Below are 19,666 nucleotides of genomic sequence, written 5' to 3' on the forward strand. Positions count from 1 at the left end.
GTCACGTCCCGGAGAACCTCCGTTGCATCTTTGTTACGTTACCTGCTTCCATCGTAATCCAACACCCGTAATTCCTTGGAACCGTAGGACTGGGTGCCCAATTCTATGGAGCTGGAGCAGCACGTAGGGAATGTTTGTATCACACCCTGACCGGCACGAGAAGGTCCAGAAGCCATGCATAATAGCCGTGGGCATGGTGGTTGCTTTCTATCTATTGCATGTCTTCGAGCGCCTTGTCCTAGATTCTGCCGTGCGCTTCGTGGCTCAAGTGAGGGGTGTAAGGTGTGAGATGTACGTCGTAGATAACAACTAATCTGCTGGGTGATGCAAGCTCATCGGACTTGATTTGGAGACAAGACAATGCAGACCAGGCCATGACGACAATAATAATAGGCGACCGCTATAGACCGGGGTGTGTCAGCTCGTTATCAGGCCGTTGTCTCGTGATTTGCGAGGGGGGAGGGGAGGGGGCTACGCAGGGAATCGGAATGATGAAAGAAGACCATGGAAAAGATGGTCATAGTCGGGAAAGATGTGTACGTGAGTGTGTGTTCTAGCCTGATCGATTCTTCAAAAGATGACAGGAGCGCTGTTTGTTGTGATGTTGCGAAAAGGCGGGCGACAGAAAGGCGGGGAGTGACAACTGTACTTACCGGATTGGGCCGTTTGGACTCTGCAGCCAGTTAGTTGTGTTGTTATGCTTCTGCTCTCCGCCTTCAGTTCATTCATCAATTATTCACAACGCACTTGTCTCCATTCCTGTCTCAACGACAAACACCCACACTAATGCAAGATTAACTTCTGGCTTCTCTTCAAGGCGCTTAGCGATATCAGCTCATGGATCCGAGCTACAAAGCCCGTAAAGAGGCTTTTGTGTCTAACCTAGCCGGTGGGAGCATCCTCGAGATTAATGCGGTGACCTTGGTAGCTCCGGTATGTTGTTGTGTACACATGTCCAGTATCTGAAAGGCACCTCAGTGTGTACTATTCTTCGAACTCAACCTGCCTCCTCTCATCTTGTCTCTTCTCTTCTGATTCGTGATATCTTCTAGGCCGCCATCCTTCTTTGGTCCCTCCTCCAGTCCCGTCTTTCCTTCTTCTCTCCATACACCTCCGCGGCGCTGGTCACTGATTTCCTACTCAATATCCTTGCGATTCTCTTTGCAACCACCGTGTATTCTGCAGCACCATGGACTCTGAACGCTCTTCTCCTCGCCCCGGCTCTACTGCTGCTGCTTAATTCACGACCTCAACCCGCTCAAAAAAAGGCCAAGCCACCGCCGCATGCTTCGATGGCGAAACAAAGTGAATCCGAGTCCGACCAGTCCCTTCCAATTCTCCCTTATTTGACAACCTATCGGGCATGTATGATGGTCATCACCTGTGCTGCCATTCTGGCCGTGGACTTCCGTGTGTTCCCCAGGCGATTTGCCAAAGTCGAAAATTGGGGAACCTCGCTCATGGATCTGGGAGTCGGGTCGTTTGTGTTCTCTGGAGGGGTGGTTTCGGCTCGCTCAGTTCTCAAGAGTCGTCAAACCGGAGGCCCGAAGAAGTCCCTGGGTCAGCGACTGGTGGCCTCGACCCGCCACTCCATCCCTCTGCTCGCCTTGGGCCTGGTCCGACTGTACAGTGTCAAAGGTCTCGACTATGCTGAGCATGTGACAGAATATGGCGTGCATTGGAACTTCTTTTTCACCCTAGGCTTCTTGCCTCCTTTCGTTGAGATTTTTGACACCCTCGCTGCGCTGGTCCCATCCTACGAGCTCTTGTCCCTTGGGGTTGCGGTTTTGTATCAGGTGGCTCTGGAATCCACTGACCTGAAGAGCTATATACTGGTCGCTCCCCGGGGACCCGACTTGCTCTCCAAGAATCGGGAAGGGGTGTTTTCGTTCGTAGGGTACTTTGCAATCTTCCTGGCTGGCCGGGCCATTGGTATCAGGATCATGCCACGCGGAACATCGCTGTCCACCACCCCGCAACAGGCCCGGAAACGTGTGTTAGCTACCTTGGGGGGCCAGGCTCTGGTCTGGACCGGGATCTTCCTGCTCAACTCGACGTATGCGCTGGGCTACGGCGCAAATCTTCCGGTGTCGCGGCGCCTGGCCAACATGCCATACGTAGTATGGGTGGCGGCCTTCAACAACGCTCAGCTTTTCGTGTTCTGTCTCCTGGAGACGATCTTCTTCCCATCCGTCCATCGGGCGTTGGGAAGAGAGGGCGAAGCGGAGCGGGTCTCCTTTGCAACCAGCCCGATCCTTTCGGCCTTCAACAAGGGTGGACTGGCGGTATTCTTGGTGGCCAACCTTCTCACCGGCGCGGTGAATCTGAGCGTTCCTACCTTGGACCTCAATACCGCTCAGGCCATGGCCATCTTGATCGGGTATCTCGCAGTCCTGACGGGGGTTGCACTGGGGCTGGACCGGGCTGGAATTAAATTGGCACTCTGATGCGCCAGAAAGTGCCAATATTGTATTAGATGATGAGTGTATATTGATCCGACAAAATTAGAGTGTTGCCTCGTTATATCCACTGCAGAGGAAGTTAGCAAGGCTGATTTAGCATTGAAGCACATGGTGAGCCGCGGCTCCGCAGACAAAGGAGGACAGGAGCTCATGTGGGGAATCAATTTGGCTCGACGGGATTGAGCGGAGCCACTAACTTAACGGACTGTGCTGTACTTCCTTCCACCCACCATCTTGTTCACTTTCTCTTTCTCTTCGTCACCCTCATTTCCGCACTCTCCAACCCTCGAATGTGCCATTGAATCTCCGCGCATCATGAGCGCAGAGCCCCAATTCCTCCAATATCCGGAAGTCCGCGAGGGGCCATCCGTCCCCTACAAAAATGAAGACCAAGTGATCCCCGTCTTCCGAGGCATGCCTCTAGCGATCGGAGCGAGCCTGTAAGCTGCAACTGTCTTTCTTCCCTTAGCTATCGCAGCCACCGAGTCACCTCTAGCCCTGCACCTTCAGCTTCCCTCTCTCTCCCTCCCCCGGCGCGCGCCTTCAGAAGACAAGCATAAGACAAAAACTAAACCACCCCGAAATCGTGCAGAATCCAGCACGTCGGCGTCATCCAGAACTACTTCTGGCGCAACGCCGGCTTCAACTTCATCCGCGACCTCCCTCTCGACGACTACGCCCCGCGCTACGATCCCACCGTGATTCCGGTCCTCGACCGCGCGACTCCATCGTCAGCGTCAACGACGACCGCAACACTCCCGGTGCCAACCCAGAAACGGAAAGATCACAAGGGGTACTACACCTCCGCCGACTATGTGGCTCTCTATCAGTCGGGGCAATTGACGCCCTCGGCCGTGGCCGAGGCCCTGTTACCGCTGATCCAGCGCGATGCGGATCCCGCAGGGGAACCAGAGGGCGGCCGCGGACACAAACACTCGGTCGCGTTTCTGGAGTCGCAGGCCGAGCGGGTTCGGGCGGCCGCGGCGGCGTCGACGCAGCGGTACAGGGCGGGCCAACCGCTGGGGCCGATGGACGGCGTGCCCGTGGCCGTCAAGGACGAGGTGCACCTGGAGGGATACCGGCGGACGCTGGGCAGCAAGATCGACTTCAAGGGCAAGTATCAGGGGACTTCATGGTGCGCGAAGCAATGGGAAGAAGCGGGGGCGATCATCATCGGAAAGACGAGCATGCATGAGCTGGGGCTAGGTGATTCTTCCCCCCCCCCTCCAACAAGAGATTTGAGGAGTTTCTAACAAGAAAACCCACCTCACCCGCCAGATACGAACAACAACAACCCCAACTACGGGACCCCGCGCAACCCGCACAACCCGGACTACTACTGCGGCGGCTCGTCCGGCGGCTCCGGCTACGCCGTCAGCGCCGGGCTGGTGCCCATCGCGCTCGGCGCCGACGGCGGAGGGTCGATCCGGATCCCATCCTCCTTCTGCGGAATCTGGGGACTGAAGGCCACGCACGGCCGCATCAGCGGCACGCCGACGGTCTCGCTGGCGCCGACGGTGGGCGTGTACGGCCCGATGGCTAGCAGCCTGGACGACCTGGCGCTGGCGTACCGCATCATGGCGACGCCCGCGCCCGCAGCCCAGGACCCGATCTCCTCCGCCTTCCCCCCGCCCCTATCAACCTTACCACCTTCCACCTCACCATCAACGACAACCCCAGCCCAAACCCCGAGAACGATAGGTCTCATCCCCGCCTGGCTGGACCGCGCCCACCCCACCGTCCGCACCATCTTCAACCAAGCCCTCACGCACCTCCCCACGACCACGACCACCACAACCAAGGACCTAGAAATCCCCTACCTCCCCGAAGGCCAACGCGCGCACGTCCTAACCATCATGGCCGAGATCGCGTCCGGCCTGCACCCGGCGCAGATCAGCCAGCTCACCGCGCCCAACAAGGTCCTCGTCTCCATGGGCATGTACCAGATCACGGGCCAGGATTTCCTGGCCGCCCAGCGCCTCCGCCACTGCCTCATGGCCCACCTGGCCCACCTGTTCCGGCAGCATCCCGGCTTGATCATCTGCTCGCCCACCACCCCGATCCCCGGGTGGAGGATCCACGGCCCCGCGGATCTGACGCGCGGCCTGTCCGATGGCGCCGCCTCCGTCCGGAATATGGAGTATGTCTGGCTGGCGAACTTCACGGGGTGTCCGGCCATTTCGTGTCCTGTTGGGTGGGTGGATGCTGAGGGTGGTGGTGGAGAAGGAGGAGGAAAGGTCCCGGTCGGGTTGATGGCAATGGCGGAGTGGGGGAAGGAGGAGGAGCTAATTGCGTTTGCGAGGGAGCTGGAGGGGGCGTTGGAGGCTGCTGATGGGGAAGGAAAAGGAGGAGGGATCAAAACCCCTAGTGGGGAGGGGGCGTTGTGGGAGGATATTATCGAGTTGGCCAAAAAGGCAAGTTCCGATTGATACCGGACAAAAAAAAAAAAAAACCATGACATGACATGTGGATGAATTGTCAAACAAAAAGCCTTGGCTGTGCGATCTTTTGTGGTTTGTAATTATGCGGAGGGTTCTGCAGGTCAAAGGGACTACGTTTCGGTGCTGATAATACCTCATGTGAGAAGGCGAGTATGTAATAACGGCCTTGAGCCCGTGTAGGGCAATTAAAACTGATGTACTTGGAATACACTGCGTGAGAGAAAACAACCATGGAATAACAATAGCTGCCAGCAGCGATGGGACGGAGAATGCAGAGGGTAGACATTCAACGAAACGCGTAGACCACGAGTAAAGTAACGTCTTAGCAAATGTGGGTATTCAGAGAACTCTATGCAGTATTAAGGATAAAACAACGCAGGCTAAATGCCTCTATTCTCGGGGCAGCTGAATCGACAGCTCGATCAGCCTCAGAAGCACACCATTCATCATACTGCCTGCTGACCAGACATCTAGACATAACCCCATGTAAGGCAAAAATGACCATACAACCAAACTAGATGAAGATGCTCTCCCCCCGGTCAGGAACACGGAATTCACACCCCAGCCCGGCCGATTTCCCCTGAGCTTGGAGTTCATGAAGAATGCGTTCCGCTGCAGGGGGGCCGTCGGTCAGATGATCCTTGATATGGATAACATAGACCCTCAATCCAGCCAGGGGCGGCTCCGGCCAGGTGTGTGTTGTGAGAGGATCAGAACTCTCGGCGAGTTGCGTATTGATCCCAACATCAGTCGCGGGTTGCGAGACAGCTGGGCTTCCTCCTTCTAGCTTCTCATCGGGCTCCTCGAACGATGCCTTGGCACGGGTGTGGCGACGGGTGCTTCGATTGGATCCTCGACGACTCGAAGATTGGCCCTTCTCTCCCGTGAGAGCCAACCTCTTCGATTTGGGGCTAAGGGGTACATCTGTGCCCACATCGGGAGCGGAGGCACGTTTGCGTTTCTTGGTTGCATTGGAATCCGGGAATTTGATCTCCCTAACAATGCTCGCAAGCGCAGTCAACTCGGTGATTAGATGTCGTGGACAAAGATGTCCGTAGAGATAGTCGTCCTCAACGTCATCGTTGTAAGAACACTCGATAAAGATCGCGCGCAGCTGCCCACTAGCGATCTTCGGTGCCGCCACTTCCCAGACGCGCTTGTTGCGCGGGTTCCGGGAGATCGAGTCAGGTTCAACATCACCAAAAAACATCACTTCTCGTTTTGCAACCGGACAGCGTATGAAGAAGACAGAGCTTTCGACTGTGGTCCATTTTTCTTTCCCAGGGCCCCGAAGACCAGTCGAGTCCACGGGAGAATAGTACCTGACTTCAAGTTAGCACCACTCGATGCGCGAACCAGTGAAAGTCTACATCTAAGCTTACCCCGTGTCTAGCTCATCTGTAGAAAATGAAAAGCCCCCAGGACTGATCTTCATCGGACCCGGGCCATAGGCTGCGCTGCTCAGCCGATGGTGGACGTCGTTCTCGGTAGGAGGATGCAGTCTGCAGCTTCCATGGCTAACACCAAAGCATTTCGCCACCAATCCCTCGCATACTCGTTTGTATCCCCTCTCATCACCAATTCCCAGCATCGGTTCGCCTCCCTCGCGTAGGCGCTGATAAGTAACCAGTCCAGCGCCCCCCTCCTCATCTGACAAATTAGGCCAGATCACATCATTGAAGACGTGGGTCTTGATGGCAGTGACCACGGATGGCAGAGCAGCAATTGTTTTCGCGCCATTTCCAGCTTCCAAGGCTGGCGTATTGATTGCAAACGCTGATAGATGGTCCAGGTGGGGATGTGTGATCAGAATGGCACCGATAACGTGGCGGAAGAAATGTGCTGCGTTCGCAGGAGCATTGTTAAAAGGCAGCTCGAGGCCGCTGAATGGCCCGCCATCCAGGACAGCTTGTTGGTTGTCGAATTGCTCGAGAATGTTGATGACTCCGCAGAGAAGGGTCCCTGCGTCCACTGCGATTACCGAGTTTGCTGACCATCTACTCGACGTCGAGCGAACCAGTAAGCCTGTGACCCGATCTTCGCGTGGACCTCCCGTTGGGCCCTTTCATTCAAGTGTTAGTCACGAATACTTGCATGCAGGCGACGCCCCATGGAACTTCAGAAAGAATCTACACCGTGAGAGCTGCACAGATGCAGCGAAAGGGTGCCAAGACGCATAGTGAGGTGGAGCAAGCCGGCATGTCTCAGCACAACATATCAAACTGGAGAACAAGCCATATAGATCGATTGGGAGGAACAGGGTATGAGACATACAAACACAAGTCGCGGCTAACTTACCAAGACAACTACTTGCAAACCCGAGGTTCCTCCTTCTTCACTGCCCTTGGAAGGCGTTTCTTCACCATCGCGTTCCCCAACTTGCTGCATGTTCCGAGCCATATCTGATGGGATCATGTAAGCATAGAAAAGCAACGAAGGAATAGTGTAGCACGTAAGGCAGGCTTTCGACTCACACTTCTCCAGTTTCTATTTGACTGGTTTCTTCCCCCCCTCTCCAAATGCCCAGACTTCTGCACGGAAATACGCCCTAATGGGAGCTATGACGCTGGTGGTTGCGGCCTACGCGTTAGTCTCTGCTGGGGTCAAATCTACGCCCAAAGCGTGCTCTGACAATTCAAAATATATCTTTGCCTGTAGAGCTTCAACGAAATTAAGTTAGATCCAGTGAGGAGCGCGTGATGTGACCGTAGACTCTCCGCGACGGAGCGGCTGGTCGCAGAATGGTTGGTTACGGGACAAGAAGCGCTGCCCTTCTTGATTTGACCGTCCGGCGGTTGTCGCGAGCAGGTCAGAGGTTCCTTACTCGAAGCTGTGTCACCAGGACAAGAAAATGGAGGAAAGAAATGGTAGACCCAACTGGTTGTCCTCCTCCAGTTGAAGTGACAGCCAGCAAGAGATTTGAAAGGGTCCCGGCGGTGCTACCCCACGAATCCGGGGCACAGCTCTGTCACACCCAGCAATGTACAATGCAGTTAGTTGAGCGCACCCCAATGGCTAGGAGCAAGACGCTAATGCGCACCCTAAGGGCCCCAATGATTTGGTGGCTGACAGGTGCGCGGAGGAGCGTTGGCGATTAAAAAGCCTTGTAAAGTAGTGCCTTGGCAGTCGGGCACTGTATCAGGGAGGCCGCCGGGGGACGGAGACACGAGAGTAGCAGAAGTAGAGTTGCGATACATGCGTTTGATAGGTCGATCACTTATTAGATATCGAGTGGGGGTATCTTCGGGGTCGGATGGTGAATTAAGAGAGGAAGAGACGAGGGCCTGTGGGGAGGGGGATTTACGGATCGAGCACCCGATGACGCCGACGATAACTGAGCAGCTGGACGAGGAGTTCGCAATGCGCCCCTCGGTTGGAGGGCGAACTTGGACCAGTGATTGCCCTCTCGTGTCAAGAGAAGCGACGCGATCAAAAGTTTAAGAGCTTAGCAGAAAGAAAAGGTAGTAGGAAGCATAGGGTTGTTGGGGGAGACAAGTTGGGGTAAAGGAAAAAGAACGTAGGTACAGGCTGGCTGGTGGGCAATGACGTGAGAGGATAAGTTGGTAGTATGAGTAGGTTAGCCTCCGCTGCTCTTCTTTTCTTTCACACGCTATGAAACACAGCGGAAGGAAAGGTCGACCCAACAGATATAACAATCTGGAAAGAAGAAAGACAACAGCCTCAAACTCAAAGGAGAGGGGAAAGAAAGGGGAAAGGGAAAAAGGAAAAAGGAATAAGAAAGAGAAGAAGAGAGTTCTGAGTGAGGAAGAGTGATGTCCAGGCGGAGTAGTTACGGAGGACTTCGATTCTAGACTCCATTAGTTTAAACCCACGAACCACTCGCCCACTGTCCACAATATCCTCCTGATCTCCCTCGCTACCGTATCTCCCTCGGTCAATTGATTTACCCCACGTTGCTCATACACTTTGTTGATTCAATTCTCACCGTGTCATTGACGTGACACGTCTGACCATTGAGGTGAACCTCCTTGCAGCGAGGATTCGACACTATCAAACTAAGCGGCTGGCGCATGCTTTTCCACTCTCAACAATCTCAATCCGGCCTGCACCTCGTCCCGAACATCATGGATATTATTCGCAAGTGAAGCTCTGATCGAGCTGTGGACCAGAAGCCAGTAGGCTTCCCGATAGCATGTGATGTGGCTAATGGCTTCAATATTTATGATCCATCCAAGCGCTTAGGTCGTTTGCTACGAAGAACCCACGTGCGAGATTAGAAACCCCGGCGACAGGCTAAGGCATGCCTCTTAAAAGAGCATTCCTGTGCTCGAGAATAGCAGCAGGTGAATGATAAATTTTTGTACTGTTCAGACACCAGTAAAAAAAAAAAAAGAAGATAAACTTGGGGATATCATCATCGACACTGTCGCTTTGGACACGCTGAAGTCCGAGTGGAAAAGAGGTCGTCGTACGCCGCGCAGAAACGGAAGTCGCAGCTTTGCGCCTGAGAGTCCGTCAGACATGATGACTCCCAAAGCCAAATCGCAAACGAACCACACTGTGACCGGACCGTATATACGCAAAGAAAATCAAGAACATCGTTGCCACATCTAGCGGCGAACCCATGAAACCCAGCCTGAAGAACAGTTTCGCCTTGACAAAAAAAAAAAAAAAAAAAGAAAGAAAAAAAAAACGCCAGCCGTGGCCGCTAAAAATAGATGAACAGAATGAATATACCGACAGATTCAATGGCTACCACACCCTATACACACCCAGAACATATCGACGAACATCACGGAACAAAAGGAAGAGCACCCTCAACGACTTTCATCCGTGTAGGGACCATGATCGTTACGGTTGCCGACCGCAGCATCGTAGCTTGGTATCGGAGGCTGATCCTCGAAAGGGATATCATCGCTACCCCTTCGGCTGCCATCTGGGCTCGAGTACTCCGGAGGTGGAACCTGATCGAGATCGTCCGTGTTTAACAAAGGTGCCTGCTCAGTGTCTCCAGCATTGGTACGACTTGAGCCTTCACCCACATCTTCGTGGGAGGGTATGTGAGCGAGTTGGGCGAGAGAAATATCGGTCGGAGAACGCACGGGACCCGGGCTGACGGATGGACCGAACCTGAGGGTAGAGCTTGTTCGTGCATTATTGGCATCTTGGTATACTCGCTGTGAGATCTGCGCAGCACTTTCTCGACCAGATTCGAGAAGGATACTGCCCTGTTCGCTCCCATAAGGAGGCGGCGGCGCCAGGCTGCCGGTCATCGGAGCTAGACCCCATTTCTTGACATTCGCTTCAATGAAAACGAAGCCCATCTGGCCGAAATTCACATGCACGGTGCAGGGTCCGTTGGCCCCGACTGTCGGGAAAAAGTTTTGGGACTTTTGTCCGTGCGCCACATCTTCCAGCTTCTTGCCGTTGCGAGTGAAGAAGATCGTGCCGGAGCGCGGTCGATACCCAACACCAATAACGTCGCCTTGGAGAAGCGGGGGACCATAAGGCGTTGATGCGAACGGTTGGTTGTATCTCCTGTGACCTGTTGACTGATATGCGACCGAGGATTTGTGATACCCTGTCAGGCAGGTAGTGCATTAGCAGGGTGAATCACCCATTTGTGACCCTGGGGACGTACCTGGTAATTTGAACAAAGGGTACGGTTTCGTGGTCATGCCAATGCTGATGAGGGTGTTCTCCGGCTTATCATAGATCTTAGCCTCCCAGTAATATACGTCATTCTGTTTCGGAACCGGCAGGTTGGTCTGGACACTGCATTCTGAATCATAGAACTCAATCTCAGTCCTACCCTCGACGAAGCAGTTGGCGATCTCTAGTTCGGGTTGAAACTCCCAGGCCGACACTCCTTTTTCTTGGATCGCGAGGAACTGAGACAGCGAGATGTCGGTTTGCATAGACTCGGGTGGGTTGGCCTCGATAAACGCTACCCAGCAAATTAGCATGCCACGAACGCGCGCGAGACAGTCTACGGGTTTTGCGACTGGCGGCGACCGCATCGAGGGACGGAGAAGAGTAAACTCACCTTTTGCTCGCAAGTATTCCGACCGCGACAAATCGTCCATGGTTTCCAGAGCCTCCGCTTCCTCGCGCAAGAACGCCTGTTCATCGTCGAACTCACCGGGTCGGCCGATGCGATCGAGGATGATCCTACCGCGCTGAGTGTACTTGAAGAAAAAGAAGACTGCGAGAACAAGGACTGCAACGGCTGCTGAGCCAAAAGCGGACAAGACGCCAATCAGAATGCCCTTCCCGGTCGAACCGGAGGAGTTGCCACTGGTGCCGACCAGACCGCTATTGTCTTGGGGCATTGCCAACAGAACTCGATCATGATCCAAATTTGAGGCAGTTAGGTGAGGATCAGTCGGCGGATGGGCAATGGTGGCTGGAAAGTGGTTGACTAAAGTCGAAGGCATATTATAGCCAGCGGCAGCCGCTGCCTCATATGCCCGCATCGTTCATTGACTGGCTCGATGTCTCAGGCTGGCCGATTATACGACGGTGAGAAGGGTCGGGGTTGGACCAGGATTCAGCCAAACGAACGGTGACGTGGAAACGCCAGAAGATAAATAATATCACAATGAGGGACGGGGTGAGGTGAATGACAGAGGGGCAGGGAGAGGAGATTAGATTATGAGATAAGGAAGCCTGAAATTTCAACAAGAAAGCAGGCGGAAGAGTAGGAAGAGAGAGTGAAAGTTGAGTGAGAGCCAAAGTGAGAGCCCGAGAGGCGCATGTGGGGGGGCAAAAGGCAGCGACGCTTCCGGGCGATGCGTCCGGATGACGGCGTATCAAGCCACTTTTTTTATCAGCAACCATTCCAGGCCCTCGCTAAGGGTCTAAGAGAGAGGGAGTGCGGTGTTTGTTGGCTGACTGACAGGTTGGCTGGCTGGTTGGCTGAATGTTCCATTTAACCAACATTTTAGACAATTCAACCCCTCGTTCCTGGAGCATTTTTTAACTTGCACATTATGGAGTATTTGCCTGTTCTCTCTCTCCCTCCGATGCAAGGCCGCGACCACAAAGGGAAAAATGATGATGACATCCCCATCATGGATCGTTATCGCTGGTACGACACTGGTAAGATACGGCACAGATACGGGACCGCCCGCAGTCACTCTACCCCATTGCGGGTAGAGATCGTGTATCGGCTCCGTCTGGCGCGTATGACTCCCTCCTTCAGGGGACCCGCGTTCCAAAACACAATCAAATGCCAGGCGCTTATCTCCACGCTTGTTCATCTCACCTCCTTGGTCACCCTCTCCTCCTCCTTCTTCCTCCTGCGTGAAATCCTCCTACCTCCGGGCCATCCCCTCCTACTCTTGACACATTGATCTTAGTCCTCACATCTTACTTTAGCGCCTGCATTCTCTCAAGCAATGCGTGTCTCAGCTCATCCGGATCTTGTCTCCGATCTGAAGGTCTGCAATGTTCGCTGGTCCGTCAAGGGCCATGAATTCGATAAATACCCAGGTATGCTTGCATTTCAATTGCCGGTTTGCTCTGCCCCTCCATTCCTTCTATAGAAACACTTGGTTGGTTCCTTTGTTCAACGCTGACAGACAGTTTGCACAGCCAAGCAGCATGCGCGCAGGGTCGCGATAAAACTGGGGGTCTCGAGCGGCCTTATCTATCTTGCCGGCACACCAACAATCAATTGGGGAGATTCGGATCAACCGCAGACCTTCCGACAAAGACGCTACTTCTACTATCTCAGTGGCGTGGATGAACCCGATTGCTTTCTGACCTACGATATCAAGAAAGACTTGTTGGTTCTCTATGTTCCCGACTTCGATCTGCATCGGGCGATCTGGATGGGGCCCACGCTGACCGTTGACGAGGCTCAACGGCGGTTTGATGTAGACCGAGTTCGCTACCATACCTCTCTAGACAAAGATATCACGTACTGGGCCCAAGAGTACAACGACACCGCGCCAGTGTATGTTCTTCATACGTCTCAGCAACCCGAAGCACCAGCCACCAAGCTTCGGATAGACGATGAGCGCCTGCTTCCTGCAATGGATGCGGCTCGAGTCATTAAAGATGGCCATGAGATCCAACTAATTCGCCAGGCAAACATCATTTCCGGCCTGGCTCACCGGAAGGTGCTGGAGAAGATCCACAAGATGACCAACGAAACACAGATCGAAGGACTATTTCTGGCCACATGTGTGTCGCACGGCGCGAAGAACCAAGCGTACGAGATCATTGCTGGCTCGGGTCCCAACGCCGCCACCCTTCACTACATCAAAAACAATGAGCCCCTGAAAGGTCGACAGCTGGTCTGTTTAGATGCGGGGGCGGAATGGGAGTGCTATGCGAGCGATGTCACTCGGACGTTCCCCCTGGGCGCGGAGTGGCCCAGTGAGTATGCTCGCGACGTTTATCAAATTGTAGAGGAGATGCAAGAGGAATGTATCAGGCGCATCAAACAGGGGGTACGATTTCGAGACTTGCAGCTCCTGGCACACAACATTGCCATTCAAGGGTTACAAGCACTGGGCGTACTCAAGCCTGGACCTGTAGAGGAGATCCGGGAGTCAGGGGCGTCGGCGATTTTCTTCCCTCACGGGCTGGGACACCACGTAGGACTGGAAGTCCACGACGTCTCGGAGAGGCCAATCACGGCCCAGGGCCAGCGGGGAAGACGCGACCTGGTGCCGCCCACTAGCCTTTCGTTTCCAGTGTTAGAGGAAGGCATGGTGGTGACGATCGAGCCCGGCATCTACTTCTCTCAATTGGCGCTGGCCAATGCTCAGAAGCAACCGCTCGCCCGACACATCAACTTCGTCGAAGCGGTGAAGTACATCCCCGTCGGTGGAGTGCGGATCGAGGACGATATCCTAGTGACGAGGACGGGATACGAGAATCTGACGACAGCGCCAAAGGGGAAGGAAATGCTGGAGATCATCCGTCGCGGGATCGACAACGGCCGGGGGAGCCATCAGTCAGTTTTATCTTGACTGCTTTCTCCTCAGTAGACTACCGGTACATGAGTAGACAGCTTTTTATCCCGGGTTGCTTGGCGAAATCCAGCCGTGTTTCACAGTCCCTTCGACTGTCTAGACCTTCTAGCGTGTGTGGACCGTCATTGATTCGGCCAGAGATATCATCATGGATGGAGGCGGAATGTGAGTGGTGCCTCAAAGACTCTGTGGGCTTCTTTCTTCCTGTGACTATCATAACCTTACTTTTCAGGCTCAACAATCCTTGAAACCAAACCTGTAATCTTTACAACAGGCACCTCACTCGGCGTATCCCAGAGATCGAACCCCTCAAATTATACTCCGCACAGTACTTGTCGTAGTTGATGGGATATGCACTGTACCTACCCCGTAGTATGACCGAAATCTCTTCAGCGACAGCGTTAGGACCAGTGAGTGACACAAGAAATCCCCTGATGCGTGCCGGTAAGTTAGCTCAGTCACTCTAGTCTATGGAGTCAAATCAACAATGAATTGATGATCCCACTGCTTGATCCCACAGCAAACCCACCCTGGCGGAGAACGACCCAGTCAGTCACTCCGTCCATGGGCCCCTGGTCAATTGATTACAATCTAGACCGAAACCTGCAACGCCGCGAATAACCATGCCCCCCCTTCTCTTTTCCGGGCTCCGGGCACCCAAAACCCGAGGACTCCAGACAGCACTAGAGCCTTCACGATCTTTCCGAGCCCGCTTTCCGTCTCCACACCACAACAAGTCCAGTCCAGGCACAAACGCACACGATTCGAGTATGTACGTAGTCTACCTTGCGAGACTGGACACACTGTACTACGAAAAAAAAAAAAAAAAAAAAAAAAAAAAATCCCGCTCCCCATGTCTCAACGGTGGGATTGCAAGCTGCAGCTGGGTCAGCTAGCTAGCTAGCTACTACGTAGCTGCCCCCAAGGGAAAAAGGGGGTTAGAATCTTAGCAGCCGTACTACACATACGTACTGGTATGATCCGATCTGGGCTACTTGCTTCGTTGATTGCTGAAAGGTTGGACGAAATGACGGGTTACACCACCAGTAACAATTCAGACTATTGGCAGGGTAGGAGGGTTTGGCGAGGTGGTACCGCATCCGTTGAGATACGTCATATATAACCTTCGTTTTCTTTCGAGGGAGATATTGTTTCAAGGTTATCTGTCTGGAGGAATGGAAAAGCTATGAGCCCTCTGGGGCTTGATGCGATGACCACAAAGCATGAGTCGCCACAACTCGAGAAGAACAGGACGAGACGGAGCAAACTCCCCATCGTTTGCCTTGGGTGTATGATTACAGCGTGGCAGCAAACTTGGGAGAACGCAATATAATTGACCCCATGCTCATACCATAAACAAGATTATGACCAGGATTTGCACGAACGCACGGTAAGTTACCGGTAGCTTCAGGCATTGCATAAAGCAGAGTAGAACACGAACAACAAAACAAAATGGATAAAAAGTGGAAATCAGACAACTCACATTCCCCCAATCATATACATACCGTACACTCCTTCCGTAGTCCATGTGGGAATTTCTGTAGGGCTATCTAAGAAAGGGTTCTTCTCGGCCACGAACGGTTGAACATGTGTAATGGTGGCATTTGGCCACGACACAACAGATTTTTTTCCTTCCCCCCCTTTTCAATGCTTGCTTTTCTCGGAAAGGCACTCCGTAAGTAGTGTTTACGCTCCGGTCGTCCTACGTGGTGTCGACTTCATGGGTCGAGTGGGTTTTCGAACTGAAAACATGTGGAATAGGCGAGGGGAGTAAGTTATGGATTAGTAGGCTACATCATTATGGTATATATCTTTTTTTTCGGGTGCCTGCACGTTGTGAATCGCTGATTGAGACGAGCCAGGGAGGCGTCTGCGGTCTGCATGCTTGCTGCAGATGGAGTAACTTCGATTAGTTAACTGAATTATGCCCCAGCCTGCTAATTGAGCAGACCAGAAAGTAAAGTGGTTGCGTGCAGAGGTGAGTGGCATGAATGGTGGTGAGCTGGCCATGATGGCTTGCAGGGGTTGAGTTGCCAGAGGCATTTTCATAGTACTATGCGTAGGGAGAAAGTGGAGAGAGGATCAAAGTAACTACAGATACATTGCCCAGAGTTAAATCACTTACCTAGCACTTTTTGCATAATGAGAACATCACGGTACTACTGGTGAGTTATATGTACAAGAGTTCATACAATACTCGCTTGCGCCAAGGTAGCACGTTCAATAAGCACAGTACATACATATGAATACAGTACATGCTGCATATCTAATTCTGCTGGCGCGAGCACATCAGACTAGCGAAGCAGAACTGCGTTCAGCACACTCCAAACCGACCATTTCAACCCAAGCCCAGCGTAACCCACACGGTTACTATAAGAGTCTTACCCGCCCGCGGCCCCCCCAATTGCACAATGGAGAAGCTACATTGGGCAATAATCGCCTCAAAAACTATAGAGGACTGAGTCTTCTCCAACTCCGACAACGGTGATGAGATTCCAACTCACGGGTATCCACAAAGGCAACCCAAGCGCCGTCGATCCCGAAACAAACAAAGGATCTAAGGGCCTTATGCGCTCTAAGGCTCTCGGCGGCTTTTTGGCAACCCACAAATCGACATCCTAGACAACACCTCGTACTATGAAACGGGGAAAGTAGGGATGCCTAGTGCCTACAGCGCCTAAATTACTAAGTGCATAGTACGAACAAAGGGCGCGGACGCGGACTCAGGACAGTAAGCCCCGAGCCCGATATCGCCCGTAGTCTCGATGCATGCCGAACCTGCCGTGGTTGGATGTTGTCACTCCTGACCCGAGTGAGTCCTGAGGGCAGAGGGCCTGACAATTTGAGCAATTTTGCACCATGCGTCACACAAAATCTCATCACCCGCTCGGTCCGTTACGGCATCATTTCGACTCGATTGCCACCGGATTTAGCTGGGGCTCTGGGGGGTTAGGGCACCGGGAGCGCGTACGGTATTGTCAGAGCCTCAATAATAGAGAGTCAGACTCCCAGACAAAACGAGCGAGAGAAAGCCTGGTTTCTTTTTCCCTGCCCTGGTCCGGATCCGAAATGCGTGAGGATCCCGCCTGCATGGTGTCAGACCACTCTTCCATTGGCCTACTTACGCTTTGTGTTTATTTTTGTTGCGTTTATTTCCTCTGGGTTGCTACCGTGTCTCCTGATTGCCTGGTTTCAAGGTTGCCTTTATACAGTAATTACTACAAACAGGATATCCTTTCATGGCCCGGGGAGTTGTGGTTCTCTTTGACATGGCTGGGGTGACTCCCTTTCAATTGGGTAGAGGTATTCGAGTTTTTCAGGTCTGTCAGGCAGTAAAGTCAAGTCAGGCCGAAGATGAAGTGGGAAAAATTCAGTCTTTGTTGAAAACTCAAAGAAGAAGATCAAAATCAATTAGTTTAGCTCATCAAAATCACAAAATCACGAAATAATAGTTGCCTTGGCCTAAGACCTCAGATGGGGACCTGGTGAGGTGACTCAGGAGTTCAAAGAGAGGAAAAATTGGTAACAATGAGCCCTAACTCTGCGGAGTCAACCCTTGGATCCTCCGCAAAAAGGGAGCCACCAGAACTACGCAATCCAGGGTGAACATTAGATCAAATTTCACCATTCCTAGCATTCTAGACTTTGGCAATCACGCCTACATCAGTGTGGAGTTGTTTGACTAGGGGGCAGAAGGCATTGTGGGTCCCGAAGCCGGATGTGAAGATTTTCTTTGCCTGGTTAGGTTTTTTTTGTTTTTTTTTTTTTTTTTACTTTTTTTTTTTTTTGCTCATTAGCTGTACCTCTGTAACCTTAAGTGTTTAGTGAGTCACACCACCGCCCAACACCCCTTCGGCAAAGCCAGCCGGAGTCATACTACTACTAGAAGTATATATACAGTAGCTCCGCAACCTTCGATCTCCTGATCTCCCCCCCTCTCTTCCTTCCTCACCTCATCTCATCCTTCCCAGGGATGATGGTCACTCCTTTCCTTACCGTTTGATAAATCAGAAACTATTCCGGAAACAGTTCTCTACTGTTTTGTGGTGGGTGGTTGCTTGTCTATTTAAACCTCCCCGGCTTGATCTTCGCGAACCGCAAAACGATAGAAAACTTTCAACACGATCAACCTCCTCCAACTGCAAAAAAAGCAAATAGGCGAATTGTTAGAGAATGGGCCAGAGGCACAACCGGCGTCGCACCCGTCCGCGCTCTCGAAACCGCAGCAGCAGCATCACCAACAACAACAACAATAATCACCCCAACCTTATCGAAGCTTTCTCCCGACCTCTCAATCCAGTCCTACCTTCGGCGGCCTTCGACTACCATGAAACCCCCGCCCCAACCTGGCACTATGGGGATCTCACATGGCAGACTCGACATCGCACGATGAGGCTGGAAACTCCCAACATAGAGGCAGAGCAGTGTCGACTTTTTGGTGGTGAACCCGGTGACGATGTGGGCCTTTGCTATCGGATGATGGAGTATTTCGGTGGACTTGATTACATCGACTGGTGAGTTGTCTGTCTTTCTGTGAAGTTTACAATCCATCAATCGACCATCGAAGCTGACTCGTTTGTTCTTAGTCCCCAGTCTCTGAACGCACTACCTGGATGACGCGCATAAACATCTGGAAATCGTCGGCCCTTTTGCAAATTCAACAATCTAAAAGTGTCAATCAGACGGTGGAAAAGCGAAAAGAAAAGAATGAAAAAGAATTTCCCAACGGGCATTTCCAACATGGCAAGGATCTTGAAAACAAATTCAAATTGTTTCCATCCTCTGCAGCCACTACAACTCGACGACATCAGCAGGACGGAAGCCAAACGGCAATCCCACCAGCCTCCCGAGAGGACTCGAGAAGCCAGATTTCACTGGGTACTATCCAGGCCAATGACTTGCAGCAATGAAGGATCAGACTCCCCGAAGAGGGGGGTTTCTGTCTGGATTGGTCTTCTGAACGGCCTGGCCATCTGAAATTTGGTCTGGAGATAATTTCCTCGCAAGACTTGGTGACGTCGAGAGCAGCGGTGTCTTCTAGCGACCGGGCCCTACCGGGTTTGTGGATGGGTCGAGTTCGCGTCTCGGTTCAGTTCGTCTGGATTGTGACGCTTGAGTTCCCTACTTCGCAAGCTTGACTTGGTGCTGGCGTGGAGGTCATCCCTGCACCTCCGTCTACACAGTATTTGCGAGGGTATCTCCCATTCTCACGCCTTTTCTCCTCAGTGCTGGGGCCCCTGATGCTCGATATACAAATGAGGACATGACAGCTGGACAAAAGTGTTTTGAGCTGGCGTTTAAAAACAGATGTTTCATCTAAAAATTGGGATCGAAAAGGGTTATCAGTCTTTTTTATGATGAAATGAAGCTCAGACATGAATGCTTGTTGTATGTATGGCCTGTTTATTTCAGGTCCGGAGATCTGAGATTATCGACTCCGTGGTAGATAGAATTACTTGTTAGATGTACACGATGGGCCTCCAGAGGTGCTGTGCAGTACAATATAAATTGGAATCTTGTGATCAACGCTTTCCATCAGCTACTCCGTAAATGGCTTGAATTGACTGAAAAGTAGGAAAAGTAGAAGAAATAACCTAAAATGAGGCTTGACCCTGAATGCCGAAAGTGGTAGGCGGTGGGCTCCGCCGCCGCCTTGGAAAGGACACGGTCGATCACAAGGCACGACCGACGCCGATACGATAATTAATCATTCGGGACATGCTCCGTCGTAATCTTCTTCTTCCTCTTTCACCACACGACACTCCTTTACCGTTGACTGGTAGGGAGATCATGATCCCCAGCTCAACGACTTAAT

The 19,666-nt window shown here is 52.5% G+C and overlaps 6 protein-coding genes across 6 annotated transcripts; 4 read left to right on the forward strand and 2 right to left on the reverse strand.

The window, feature by feature from the left end:
• The first annotated feature begins 739 nt into the window (after positions 1–739).
• On the forward strand, positions 740–2,663 carry gwt1 (putative GPI anchor biosynthesis protein Gwt1). Its single transcript, XM_025634784.1, has 2 exons — positions 740–933; positions 1,053–2,663. Exons 1-2 carry the CDS (start codon positions 838–840, stop codon positions 2,445–2,447), a joined length of 1,491 nt encoding a protein of 496 aa, XP_025493918.1. The 5' UTR covers positions 740–837; the 3' UTR covers positions 2,448–2,663.
• Positions 2,664–2,689: 26 nt separating this feature from the next.
• Positions 2,690–5,129, forward strand: BO82DRAFT_390811 (amidase). The gene is made up of 3 exons (XM_025638536.1): positions 2,690–2,902; positions 3,055–3,668; positions 3,741–5,129. Exons 1-3 carry the CDS (start codon positions 2,778–2,780, stop codon positions 4,889–4,891), a joined length of 1,890 nt encoding a protein of 629 aa, XP_025493919.1. The 5' UTR covers positions 2,690–2,777; the 3' UTR covers positions 4,892–5,129.
• A 174-nt stretch (positions 5,130–5,303) lies between these two features.
• pdeA (3',5'-cyclic-nucleotide phosphodiesterase PDE1) lies at positions 5,304–7,509 on the reverse strand. Its single transcript, XM_025638736.1, has 4 exons — positions 7,378–7,509; positions 7,202–7,305; positions 6,286–6,965; positions 5,304–6,225 (listed from the first exon to the last, which is right to left on the reverse strand). The coding sequence occupies exons 2-4, from the start codon at positions 7,301–7,303 to the stop codon at positions 5,418–5,420; spliced, it is 1,590 nt and encodes a 529-aa protein (XP_025493920.1). The 5' UTR covers positions 7,304–7,305; positions 7,378–7,509; the 3' UTR covers positions 5,304–5,417.
• A 2,014-nt stretch (positions 7,510–9,523) lies between these two features.
• On the reverse strand, positions 9,524–11,611 carry BO82DRAFT_352783 (SSH4 family protein). The gene is made up of 3 exons (XM_025634785.1): positions 10,911–11,611; positions 10,506–10,811; positions 9,524–10,445 (listed from the first exon to the last, which is right to left on the reverse strand). The coding sequence occupies exons 1-3, from the start codon at positions 11,338–11,340 to the stop codon at positions 9,682–9,684; spliced, it is 1,500 nt and encodes a 499-aa protein (XP_025493921.1). The 5' UTR covers positions 11,341–11,611; the 3' UTR covers positions 9,524–9,681.
• Positions 11,612–12,126: 515 nt separating this feature from the next.
• On the forward strand, positions 12,127–14,123 carry BO82DRAFT_352786 (aminopeptidase P family protein). The gene is made up of 2 exons (XM_025634786.1): positions 12,127–12,358; positions 12,461–14,123. The coding sequence occupies exons 1-2, from the start codon at positions 12,265–12,267 to the stop codon at positions 13,846–13,848; spliced, it is 1,482 nt and encodes a 493-aa protein (XP_025493922.1). The 5' UTR covers positions 12,127–12,264; the 3' UTR covers positions 13,849–14,123.
• A 3,901-nt stretch (positions 14,124–18,024) lies between these two features.
• BO82DRAFT_363282 (uncharacterized protein) lies at positions 18,025–18,468 on the forward strand (the record flags this gene model as incomplete). Its single annotated transcript, XM_025636893.1, has 2 exons — positions 18,025–18,365; positions 18,438–18,468. The coding sequence occupies 2 exons, from the start codon at positions 18,025–18,027 to the stop codon at positions 18,466–18,468; spliced, it is 372 nt and encodes a 123-aa protein (XP_025493923.1).
• Positions 18,469–19,666: the final 1,198 nt, after the last annotated feature.

The sequence above is a fragment of the Aspergillus uvarum genome (genome assembly GCF_003184745.1).
Source record: "Aspergillus uvarum CBS 121591 unplaced genomic scaffold BO82scaffold_15, whole genome shotgun sequence".
Lineage (NCBI taxonomy): Eukaryota > Fungi > Ascomycota > Eurotiomycetes > Eurotiales > Aspergillaceae > Aspergillus > Aspergillus uvarum.

Bases quoted from the DNA above. Each gene is read 5' to 3' on its own strand.
- gwt1 (XM_025634784.1), top strand. From the start codon at position 838: ATGGATCCGAGCTACAAAGCCCGTAAAGAGGCTTTTGTGTCTAACCTA. The intron at 934-1,052 runs GTATGTTGTTGT...GATATCTTCTAG, and splicing joins CGGTGACCTTGGTAGCTCCG to GCCGCCATCCTTCTTTGGTC.
- BO82DRAFT_390811 (XM_025638536.1), top strand. From the start codon at position 2,778: ATGAGCGCAGAGCCCCAATTCCTCCAATATCCGGAAGTCCGCGAGGGG. The intron at 2,903-3,054 runs GTAAGCTGCAAC...GAAATCGTGCAG, and splicing joins CTAGCGATCGGAGCGAGCCT to AATCCAGCACGTCGGCGTCA. The intron at 3,669-3,740 runs GTGATTCTTCCC...CTCACCCGCCAG, and splicing joins CATGCATGAGCTGGGGCTAG to ATACGAACAACAACAACCCC.
- pdeA (XM_025638736.1), bottom strand. From the start codon at position 7,303: ATGGCTCGGAACATGCAGCAAGTTGGGGAACGCGATGGTGAAGAAACG. The intron at 6,966-7,201 runs GTAAGTTAGCCG...CTTGAATGAAAG, and splicing joins GTTTGCAAGTAGTTGTCTTG to GGCCCAACGGGAGGTCCACG. The intron at 6,226-6,285 runs GTAAGCTTAGAT...ACTTGAAGTCAG, and splicing joins ACAGATGAGCTAGACACGGG to GTACTATTCTCCCGTGGACT.
- BO82DRAFT_352783 (XM_025634785.1), bottom strand. From the start codon at position 11,340: ATGCGGGCATATGAGGCAGCGGCTGCCGCTGGCTATAATATGCCTTCG. The intron at 10,812-10,910 runs GTGAGTTTACTC...TTTGCTGGGTAG, and splicing joins GGAATACTTGCGAGCAAAAG to CGTTTATCGAGGCCAACCCA. The intron at 10,446-10,505 runs GTACGTCCCCAG...CCTGCCTGACAG, and splicing joins CCCTTTGTTCAAATTACCAG to GGTATCACAAATCCTCGGTC.
- BO82DRAFT_352786 (XM_025634786.1), top strand. From the start codon at position 12,265: ATGCGTGTCTCAGCTCATCCGGATCTTGTCTCCGATCTGAAGGTCTGC. The intron at 12,359-12,460 runs GTATGCTTGCAT...CAGTTTGCACAG, and splicing joins TGAATTCGATAAATACCCAG to CCAAGCAGCATGCGCGCAGG.